Genomic DNA, 12,146 nt, shown 5'->3' on the forward strand with positions numbered 1-12,146 from the left:
TATTTGGTTTAACACGTCTCTAAGAGTGAAGTTATTTTTTATTATCATTCTTCTACATTGATCTACGATCCAATGTTCATTTACTTGTATGAAGGGATGTTTTGAAGTTTGCCCCTGTATGCTGTCATGTCAGTCTCAAGTTCCATTACTCGATAACGTACACATATTTATGAATGTATTTACTTCTAATGACTATTTCATGCATGTCTTTCTTCTCTTAATTGCTTGATTGGTCTCATTTGTATGTCTACTGCTCCTCTGAGAAACATGTGCAGCTGTCGCAGCCTCTTGTGCTGGAGGGCTACTTTGACTGCTGGCTGTATCGTTTTGCAGTTTCCCGGTAGCTGCCTGACTAGTCAGCAGTGCACTACTAGCGGTTTGCTTACTGTCACGCCTAGTGCTAGTAGCTCCAGGCATACCCTGGCAATCCCCAGGCTGCGGCCGTAATACTCGATTCCATGGACATATCTCCATTTCTAAAGGGAAAGAGTATAGCTTTTTAATCCTACAGTCAGGTTGTCTATTCAGTCACCCTAACATGAAGAACAGGTGCTGACCAGAGAACAGTCCAGTCCAGGAACATACATTATGGATTTGTTTCTGTTTTGGTTCGCATATCCTACCTGCCCCACATATCTACAGAGCTTTCCCTGATTTGCCACCGGGGGACGTGCCGTATGGGGGACAGAAAACCATTCACCGAAACTGTTATTACTTGTAATATTGTATTTTTGTTTTTTTTTCTCAGCTCAAGCTGGTAAAACTTGAGGTACGGGGATAGCAAAGCACACTAATTTCTCAATTGTTCAGAACTTTTGGACTATTCTAGTGGTGTTTAGTATTGTGGCTTTCTGGAGATGTACCTAAATATTGCTATGTAGGCCTAATTGTTTAATGCTATTTTGTCGTGACTTTGGGTTGGTACTAGTTATAGATATTACTATTGGGACAATGTATACCCCGTTCATATTCTATAGTCTTTCATTCTCCTCTTTTAATTCAACATATTTCTGGTGTTTTTCACTTGTTGATTTCTATATGTTGGAAAGACTATTTCTTTTAAGTAAGTTGTCCTTGCTTGTTTATCCTGTAATATTATATCCAGTTGGTTATTATGGATTGTCCTATCTGTAATAATGGATCAGTCATAATATAACTTGCAGCACTCTGACTCTAAAACTGGATCAGCTTGTATTTATAGTATTTATACCATGTCCTTTATGAATTTGTATTTTAAAGAAAGACTCGGTGAATGAGGTTTGCCACTTGATTGTGCCTCTGGAAGTAATCAGATTGAGCTAAACTGCCGCAGGATCCTGTAATGTGTTGGATTGTTTCTGCTTTCTCTTAGCATTTTCTGCATTTACCTTCCTGAATTTGTTGGCCTTTAATTACACATTTTTGATATTTGTGTGTGTTAGCCACCTGGTCCTGTATTGTCACAAGGAAAAGGTCTCCAATTCTGAACCAGGCATTTGACACTTCCTTGTTGATGTCCAGTTTGCTCAGATTATGGAAATGTCTTCCATGGAGGGTCATGCTCTTCCATCAGTTTACATTTTCTTCTACAGTATTAATTTCTTCATTTTTTTCTGGTTGTACTTTCATTTAAGTTCAGTGGTGTGTACTTCTTATCAGAATTGAACGTGCTTGCAGGGAGTACTGAATTCCATCTTCGTTGATGAAAATATATCCTTAGAAATTTTATCTGACTATTGTGTAAATGTTTTATGTCTGTTATTCCTCTTCCTCCTTCTGTCTGAGGTAGTCCAAGTGCATTTGAGTGTTCAGAGTGCCTTTTAAAATTGTCACTTCAGTTCTTATTTTTCTTTGTAAATTTTCCAGATCAATTTCCAAACAAGATGTTGTGCCAAAAAAAAACCCATCATATCATAAGTATACTCATTTCTCAATTGCTAGGAACTTTGAAACTATTCTAGTGGTTGTCAGTATTGAGGCTTTCTGGAGATTTAATAGGTATTGCAGTGTAGCCCTGCAATGTAATGCGATTATTATTATTTAAAAATGCAAACACGAGGAATTCTGCAGATGCTGAAATTCAAGCAACACACATCAAAGTTGCTGGTGAACACAGCAGGCCAGGCAGCATCTCTAGGAAGAGGTACAGTCGACATTTCAGGCCGAGACCCTTCGTCAGGACTAACTGAAGGAAGAGCTAGTAAGAGATTTGAAAGTGGGAGGGGGAGGGGGAGATCCAAAATGACAGGAGAAGACAGGAGGGGGAGGGATGGAGCCAAGAGCTGGAGAGGTGATTGGCAAAAGGGATATGAGAGGATCATGAGACAGGAGGCCCAGGGAGAAGGAAAAGGGGGGGGGAACCCAGAGGGTGGGCAAGGGGTATAGTGAGAGGGACAGAGGGAGAAAAAGGAGAGAGACAGAAAGAATGTGTGTATATAAATAATGGATGGGGTACGAGGGGGAGGTGGGGCATTAGCGGAAGTTAGAGAAGTCAATGTTCAGGCCATCAGGTTGGAGGCTACCCAGGCAGAATATAAGGTGTTGTTCCTCCAACCTGAGTGTGGCTTCATCTTTTAAAAAAAAAAGCAGGATCTCCCAGTGGCCACACATTTTTTGAAAGCAGGATCTCCCCGTGGCCACACATTTTAATTCCACATCCCATTCCCATTCTGATATATCTATCCACGGCCTCCTCTACTGTAAAGATGAAGCCACACTCAGGTTGGAGGAACAACACTTTATATTCCGTCTGGGTAACCTCCAACCTGATGGCATGAACATTGACTTCTCTAACTTCTGGTAATGCCCCACCTCCCCCTCGTACCCCATCCGTTATTTATATACACACATTCTTTCTCTCACTCTCCTTTTTCTCCCTCTGTTCCTCAGACTATACCCCTTGCCGATCCTTTGGGTTTTCCTCCCCTCCCCCTTTTCCTTCTCCCTGGGCCTCCTGTCCCATGATCCTCTCGTATCCCCTTTTGCCTATCACCTGTCCAGCTCTCGGCTCTATCCCTCCCCCTCCTGTCTTCTCCTATCATTTTGGATCTCCCCCTCCCCCTTCCACTTTCAAATCTCTTACTCACTCTTCCTTCAGTTAGTCCTGACGAAGGGTCTCGGCCTGAAATGTCAACTGTACCTCTTCCTAGAGATGCTGCCTGGCCTGCTGCGTTCACCAGCAACTTTGATGTGTGTTGCTCGATTATTATTATTGATCTTTTTCTCAGCTCAGGCAGGTAGAAATTGAGCTACGGGGATAGCCAAGCACACTCGTTTGTCAATTGTTAGGAACTTTCAGATTATTCTGGTGGTCTTCGGTATTTATTATTATAATTATTCTACTAACTTACCTTTCATTGCTGATCTTCAAAACTTAGCATTCATCTGTTATAATTTTGATGATCTGGTTTCAGCATATTCCATGGAAGTTCAAGGATTTTTGTTTAATGAATAAATATCTTCTTATTTAGTCCCTTGGGGGACTTAATTTCACTCTATTTTTTGTCAATTCTGATGGACTGATGGGATAAATATATGCTGGTACAGATTCATACAGACAATACCCGATTCAAGATTGAAGATTTAAAATGGTTTAATGTCATTACCTGCACAGAAGTGTAAATTAATTGTTGCTCTGGATCCAATGTAGCACAAAAAGATGACAAAACATAAAGAACAAAATAATAATGAAAACACACAAAACAATATATAAGTACATGTGATAGCTTATATGCATTGATTTATGTCCAAAAGGGATACAAGGCTGTACATAATGTGACTGTAGGTGGAGTTAGTGAGTGGAGGCGCTGATCAGCTTTACTGCTTGGGCAAAAGTTACTGTTTTTGAGTCTGGTGGTCCTGGCGTGGGCGTTATGTAGCTTCATCCATGATGGGAGTGGGAGAAACAGTCCATGACCAGTGTGGGTGGGACCTTTCATGATGTTACTGGCCCTTTTCAGCACCTTTCTGTATATATGTCCTCGATGGTGGATAAGGTGGTACTGGTGATGCATTGGGCAGTTTCTGTATCAAAGAGTGATGCAGCTTTTTATGCTCTCTACTGTGTATCTGTAGAATGACATGAGTATGGATGTGCAAAGTCCAGCTCTCTTCAGCCTCTTCAGAAAGTGTTGGTGAGCTTTCTTGACATGTGTTCTGGACCATGAGAAGTCGTGTCTGATGTTAACTCGCAGGAATTTGAATTTGCTTGCAATTTCCATTGCTGTTCCCCTGATGTACAGCGGGTTATGAGTAGTGTGAGCAATGTTCCCTCTAATTTTTAGTTGTCAGTGTGCACAAAAATCTTATGTTGTACAAATATTTTTCCTGTGACAAAAGTATGTGCACACTAAATGCACACATGGCATAGTTTATGTAGATTTACAAAATATTTGACATACAAATGCACAGAAAAACAACAAAATAACATACATATTTAAGTCACTCAGTTATTTTTCTCTCTCCTATCTTTGGCATTTCAATAAGTATAATTATTAATTACTACATTATTTTAGGTAACTAACCTTTTGCGTGCACACTAGTTTCCTTTGTGTGCTGGTTGAAAAATGTGTGTGCGTGCACACACGTGCACAGCTTAGAGGAACATAGGGTGTGAGTTCTGAAATCGAGAACCATCTCCTTCATCTTGTGACATTAAAGAAGAGGTTATTTGCCTGGCACCGAGCTTCGAACTCTTCCACCTTCTCTCTGTAGACATCTCATCGTAGTTGGTGATGAGCCCCACCACTGTTGTGTCAGTGAACTTGACGATATGATGGCCCTGGTGTTTGACTGTGCAGTCATGTGGGAGCAGAGTGGACAGCAGAGGGCTTGTTGCACCATTCAGTTCTGGTTATACCAATTAAATTTGGACGTAACTTAGAGGACTGGTTGTTAATAACCAATGTTACGTACCCCGTAACTGGGTTGCCAAACCAGCAGAAATGGAACGCTCGTTGGAGTCTGTGATTACTAGGAACTAATAAAGTTTTATTAAAGAAATAAGTAATACAGTACACTAATCATAAGGATATAAATGTAACAGGTTAGCAATGATAATACACACATATACACAGAACTAGGGGAACATGAATCAACCAAGCTCTATCGCAGTCTAAGGGTAAGATGATCAGTCTTAAGTGAAGCAAAGTTCAGTTCAGTTTAGTGCAGTTCCAAGTAGTGGCTATTGTTGTACCGTTGGGGGGGGGGGGAGAGAGAGAGAGAGAGATGCAGTTGGTTTCGGGCAGACCTTTTGATGTCTTCTAAACCTGCTGTGGTCACCAACTATGACCCCTCCGTTCTGGATACGATCGTTCTTACACAGTGAACCCAGCACCCAGGCAAGGGCAGACACACACCCCAGGTTCCCACCGATCGTACCTTTACACCCTGTGAGCCTCTGATCAGTTCCCGTGAACCGACCCTCCAAACTCCACCAACTTGTGGGGGCACACTGCTCTTTCCAGGGTCTCGTGGCGTGTCTTGTGCCTTAGCAAACCTGCTCTCTTTATCTCCCTGCTGGGGTATCACCTGTCCATCAAACTTCAAACAGTTCATGTTCAAAGCAACCGGTCCGTCAATATCTGAATTGTGTTTCTTTCTCGTTAATCTCTCTCTTCTCTCTTATCAGCATTTTGAATGTTTCTCCATTGTCTTCTATTATCTCTCTCATTAGCATCATCTGTCCAGTAGCTCTGCTTGGCATCACACATGACACCCCCACCTTTAAAAGGATTTTTACCGGGGTAAAAATTATGGGCATGAATGCACATTATAAGATACACACTAATATACATGTAGTCATCAGCTATTTGGCTAATACAGAGAACTTTAAATTTAAACAACTTGACAGACAATCAGCAATCACATTGTCTGTTCCTTTTATATCTTTTATCTTAATATCAAATTCCTGTAACATCAGGCTCCAACTTAGTAAGCGTTTGTTTTTATCCTTCATTGTGGCCAAAAACACTAATGGATTGTGATCAGTGTAAATTATCAGTGGTTTCCGTGCCGGACAAATATAAACCTCAAAATGTTGTAATGCCAGTATGATTGCCAGTAATTCCTTCTCCACAGTGGAATAATTTCTCTGATGGACATTAAACTTGGAAAAATAAGCCACTGGGTATTCAATTTCCTCTTTGTCTGTCTGCAACAGCACCGCCCCTGCCACTTCGTCGCTAGCACCTGTTGCTAGGGAGAAGGGTTTTGAAAAGTCAGGCGCATTCAATACAGGGTGGTGACACAGAATCGCCTTCAGACTCTCGAAGGCTTGTTGACAAAGGTCATTCCACACAAACTTCGCATTCTTCAGCAAGAGTTTAGTAAGAGGGAGGGTAATACCCGCAAAGTTTTTGCAGAACTTTCGATAGTACCCTACCATCCCCAAGAACCTTCTCAGGGTTCTCTTGTCCGTCGGGATGGGAACTTCAGAGATAGCCCGCACCTTAGCCTGCATTGGTGCCAGCTGCCCCTGTCCTACCACATGCCCCAGATAGGTGACCTTAGCGTGGCCGAACTCACTTTTTGCGAGGTTCACTGTCAGGTTGGCTTCAGACAGCCGTTTGAACAGTCCCTCTACTTCCACAATGTGTTCCTCCCACATGTCACTCCAGACCACTAAATCATCAATATATGCTTCTGCGTTCTTTAACCTGTTTATCACTGAATTAATCATACTTTGGAAGGTCCCTGGGGCGTTCTTCATGCCAAAAGGTAAAACATTATACTCGTATAACCCGGATGGAGTGACAAATGCTGAGATTTCTCTAGCCCAGTCGGTTAAAGGAACAAACCAGTACCCTTTAAGCAAATCGATCTTTGTGATGTATTTAGCTCTCCCCACTTTATTGATGCAATCGTCTACCCTTGGGATGGGGTAAGCATCAGTTTTTGTGATGGTGTTCATCTTTCCTGTAATCTGTACAGAATCATATGCTCCCATCGGCTTTCGGGACAACCACACAGGGAGAAGCCCATTCCGATTTAGATGGCCTAGTAATACCTGTGGCTAGCATGTGTTCAATTTCTTCTCCACTAGCTTGCCCTTCTCCAAGTTCATCCTGTAGGGGTGTTGCTTAATAGGCTGATCTGATGTGACAACAACATCATGTACCGTCCCCTTGCATCGCCTCGGGACATCCGGACATACATCTGCATGCCGGTTAATTAGCTTTATCAGCGGCTCGCTCTGTTCAGGGGTTAAGTGAGAGGTCTTATCAGCAAAGTTGGCCAAAACAATAGAGTTCTCCAATCAGGTCGGCACCATATTTATCATTTCAAGATGGGTTCTCCCCTTATCATTTGGCACCCCAGCCTCATTAATTTTCGTGATAACACCGACTAGATCTGCTTTCTGATCGTGGTAAGCTTTTAACATATTAATGTGTACTAATTGGGTTGGCTTACGTCTATCTGGCATTTCAATAACGTAATTCAAAGAGTCTATCTTTTTAATCACTTTGTACGGACCATGGAATCTCGCCTGGAGGAGGTTGGTTACCACTGGAAACAGAACTAAGACTCTATGGCCCACTTGAAAAATTTTCGGCACTACCACCTGGTGTACTGCCCCCCACTCCTCATCTGCGGGCACAGTACTTGGTCTCCACTTCCTCATCAGTTCTCCCTCCTTCACATAATAGCCCACTGGTTCCCTTTTTATTTCTGCTTCGGAGAGAGCTGTCTCCATCAAAACCATCATCTCCTCGTCTCGTTCCTGTGCCTGTATAAATTCCTTCCTCGCTAATGATAAATCTACCTCAACTCCCTCACTTCCTTCCGCTCCACTATACTCATCCTCACTTTCTAACCCCTCCTGGTACAAGGCTGGTAAAAACGTCTCAGCTAAATCTATATTCGCTTTGGCAGCCTTTCTGGACATGCGCCGAGTTACTACGCAAATGGGATTAACCTGGGAGTCCATGGGTGGGTCCTCAGTCCTGGCAGGCTTGCTTGTCAGCTTTACTGCTGGGTACACATCTCCACCTGCAAGGTCATTACCGAGTAAGACCTCCACGTCTTCCATCGGTAATTCGGGCCTCACCCATATCGTGACCGGTCTGGAGACCAAGTCACTTTTCAGGTATATCTGGTGCAAAGGTACTGCTTCAGTTCCTTTCCCGATGCCTTTTATCACAGTGACCACCCTGGTCTCGATCTCTGAACTAAAGTCTAACACCCTCCTTAAGATCAATGACTGACAAGCCCCAGTGTCTCTCCAGATCCGTACTGGAACTGGGTTTGACTCCTCCTTCACCGATACCAATCCGGCTGAAATAAACTTCTCGCACCCTTCCTGAACTCTGTCAGACCTCTTCTCCCCTAACGGTTTGTTTGCCGGCTCAATACAGCCAGTTGGAGTCGTCATTCTTCCTTTCCCCGTCTCCTTCTTTGGGGTAAAACACCAGGGCGCAATGTGACCGGCTTTCCCACAATTATAGCATATGACCCCAGGAGACTTCCTACCAAACTGCTTCCTGTCTTCCTTATCCTTCTCACTAGTTCCCGGATTACTTTCTGGCTTTTCCGGCGGACTCTCTCCGCCCTCTCGACTACCCTTCTGGTAGCTCTTACTCGGGGTAAACTTTGCTTTGTGTGTTAACACGTACTCATCCGCTAACTTAGCAGTTGCGGCTAAGGTTTCTGCCTCTTTCTCATCTAGATAGGGCTCATACCTTTAGGGACACAACCTTTAAACTGCTCAATCAGGATTAGCTGTAGCAGTCTGTCATAATTCCCAGTGACCCATTTCGAGGTGCACCAACGCTCACAATACATCTGCATCTCACGGGCAAACTCTAAATATGTGCTTCCTCACATGCCGGAACCTTTGCCGGTATGCCTCCGGGACCAACTCATAAATCCTGAGTATGGCCTCTTTCACCACGTCATACCTCTGGGCATCTTCTGCTGACAACGCTGAGTAAGCTTGTTGAGCCTTCCCCTCAAGTACATTCTGAAGTAAAACAGCCCACTTATCCCTCGGCCAGTCCTGACTTGCAGCGACTTTTTCAAAATGTAGAAAGTACCGATCAACATCGGCCTCCTCAAATGGGGGAACCAACCTAACCTCCTGGGTCGCCCTGAACCCTCCACCTTGGTTTGGCGTTTGGCCCCTCTCTAGCATCATCCTTAACTTCTCTAGCGCAAACTCCCTTTCGATCTGCTTCTCTCTCTCTTCCCGTTCTAACTGCTTGTCTCTCTCTTCTCGTTCTAACTGCTTTACTCGGAACTCGTGCTCAAGTCTTAATTTTTTTCCATCTGCAGCTGCATTGCTTCTCCACCAGGTTTTCCCATAGATACCACCTCCAGCTCCCCCTGGGGAAACACACTTTTAGATACATAATGCTCAATGACAGCTCTGTGCATCTCCGCTCTCCTCATTGTTGGCTTCCCCGTAAAAAGATTCAACCGTTTTGCAACAGTTGCCAATTCTGATTTCCTGGCATCCTCTAATGCCTCCAAGGTTGGCGCCTTTAGAAATTCCTCAATCTCCATTTCTACTGTTTGCCCTTTTTTTTTCTTTCGGGAATTTTAACCCAGTCAATTTACCCAGTCCCAATTTTGGCTTTCAAAATCCCAGACGAGATCCCCACTTATGTTATGTACCCCGTAACTGGGTTGTCAAACCAGCAGAAATGGAATACTGGTTGGAGTCTGTGATTACTAGGAACTAATAAAGTTTTATTAAAGAAATAAGTAATACAGTACAGTAATTGTAAGGATATAAATGTAACAGGTTAGCAATGGTAATACACACATATACACAGAACTAGGGTAATAGGAATCAACCAAGCTCTATCTCAGTCTAGGGGTAAAATGATCAGTCTAAAGTGAAGCAGAGTTCAGTTCAGTGTAGTACAGTTCGAAGTAGTCGCTGTTGTACCGTTGGGGGAGGGGGGAGAGAGAGAGAGAGAGAGAGAGATGCAGTTGGTTTCGGGCAGACCTTTTGATGTCTTCTAATCCCGCTGTGGTCACCGACTGTGACCCCTCCGTTCCGGATACGATCGTTCTTCCGCGGTGAACCCAGCACCCAGGCAAAGGCAGACACACACTCCAGGTTCCCACCGCTCGTAGCTTTACACCCTGTGAGCCTCTTATCAGTTCCCGCGAACCGGTCCTCCAAACTCCCACCAACTTGTGGGGGCACACTGCTCTTCCCAGGGTCTCGTGACGTGTCTCGTGCCTTAGCAAACCTGCTCTTTTTATCCCCCTGCCGGGGTATCACCTGGCCATCAAACTTCAAACAGTTCAGGTTCAAAGCAACCAGTCTGTCAATATCTGAATCGTGATTCTTTCTCGTTAATCTCTCTCTTCTCTCTTATTAGCATTTTGAATGTTTCTCCATTGTCCTCCGTTATCTCTCTCATTAACATCATCCGTCCGGTAGCTCTACTTGGCGTCACACATGACACCAATGAGAAATGTACCTAACCACTTTAATTTCATACCTTTTGTCCCTGGTAGGCTGTTTCATAGATGACAATGGAATTGAGTTTCCAGTTGGACAGATATGGTCACCTGGCGACCCCTGTGAAGTGTGTGTGTGTCAGGTGAGTCCAATCAGGACAAATAATCTAAAGATGTTGAGAATGGAGGATAAGTCTCCAACCATCAAATATAATTTTTAATTTTGACAGTTTGAATATCATTACAAAGTCCTGGAGGAACTCAGCAGGCCAGGAATATCTATGGAAAAGAGTAAACAGTTGACATTTTGGGCCGAGACCCTTCATCAGGACCTGAGTACCGAAATGTTGATTGTTTTCTCTTTTCCATAGATGCTGCCTGCCAGTTGATTTGTCAATCAATTTTTTAGCTCTATAACTACTCATGTTAATTATAACAATGTATTCCCAATAACTTTGTATTACTACTATGTCATGTTTACATTTTGTGAAACTAATAAAAAGATTGAAAAAGAAAGAAAGATGCTGCCTGGCCTGCTGAATTCCTCCAGCATTTTGGGTGTAGTACTTTGATTTCCAGCATCTCTAGTTTGAATATCATATTTGGTTAATGGTGCTGAATGAGAATAATATTTTTAGAGTGCATGTTGTTCAGACCTCAATTGGAAATGTATGCATATTTCTGTGAATGCGTACTCAGGATCACTCTCGATCCTTTCACCATTAAATTCCTGTTTAAGGACATGACTTGCACAGTGGTGTGTTTTCCTTCCCTCTCTCATGGCGGATTTGCACACAGATTGGTATCTGGGAATTCATCAGTGAGAAAACATAATGCCTGTTGTTCCCCAGTCTCTCATTCTGGTATCCAGCTACACAGTGGTTTATGTCACAGTTCCTAGGTGTGGTTTATTGTCTCCTGGATGTTTTATGTTTTATGTTCTCTGTTCTCATTGTCTCTTCCATTTCAGGCAGATGGTTCAATTGTCTGTAAGAGGACTGAATGCTTTGAGACCTGTGCACATCCTATACTAGTTCCTGGCCAGTGCTGCCCTGACTGTTCTGCAGGTGGCTTTTCAATTACATATAAATCAACCCACGTGCTTGTTGGTGTGGATGGTGCTTGTGTCTATATTTTTGTGACTGGGTATCGAGTACATTACTGCCTTTGTAGATGATTACATTTCTGCCCGTTCAGTTTTCGCACTATTCCTTTTCTGACCTGGGAAGGTATTTCACAGGTGGTAATTTCCATCATTTTTAATGTCTATGCTCAAGGATTTAAATTCAGTTCAAATTAGAGCGAGACAAAACCAAATGGTTAACTGGCTGATTTAATCTTATGCATTAATTGTCTTCATTTGTAATGCTGTCAGGGCAATTTCACCAGTACTGCACGGACAAATTGAATCCAATTCCACAATTTTATACTCATAACCTCTTACACTTTGCTGTTTTATGAAGATGTGGTGCTTGCCTTTTATTCTCTTTTGTTATCATTTTAGTTCACCTCTGCTTTTCATTCTCTTCCACTGATACCTTCTGGTTGTTAGTTTGGGTCTACTACTAGTATGAAGAAAAGTGTAAATGAGACAATTTTTACTAGCCCCTCGCCACAGAGCAAGTGACAAAGCCTTTTTGTTATGATGTAGACTGCAGATTATGAACAGATGGACTGAGTATATTCAGGAATTGTTTGAAGACGATCGAGGGGAAAAACCAGAAATTAAAAACATTGAAGGTCCAAGTATTTTA

General features: G+C 42.9%; 1 protein-coding gene across 6 annotated transcripts in view; it reads left to right on the top strand.

The window, feature by feature from the left end:
• LOC134353775 (von Willebrand factor C and EGF domain-containing protein-like) overlaps positions 1-12,146 on the top strand; it is a 383,806-nt gene that overhangs the window by 306,791 nt on the left and 64,869 nt on the right. For all 6 annotated transcript variants that reach the window (XM_063062138.1, XM_063062137.1, XM_063062141.1 and 3 more), the window contains 2 exons: positions 10,450-10,535; positions 11,363-11,459. In XM_063062138.1, the coding sequence (XP_062918208.1) occupies positions 10,450-10,535; positions 11,363-11,459 (183 nt within the window). The remainder of the gene's footprint in view (positions 1-10,449; positions 10,536-11,362; positions 11,460-12,146) is intronic.

Source organism: Mobula hypostoma, chromosome 11 (assembly GCF_963921235.1).
Source record: "Mobula hypostoma chromosome 11, sMobHyp1.1, whole genome shotgun sequence".
NCBI lineage: Eukaryota > Metazoa > Chordata > Chondrichthyes > Myliobatiformes > Myliobatidae > Mobula > Mobula hypostoma.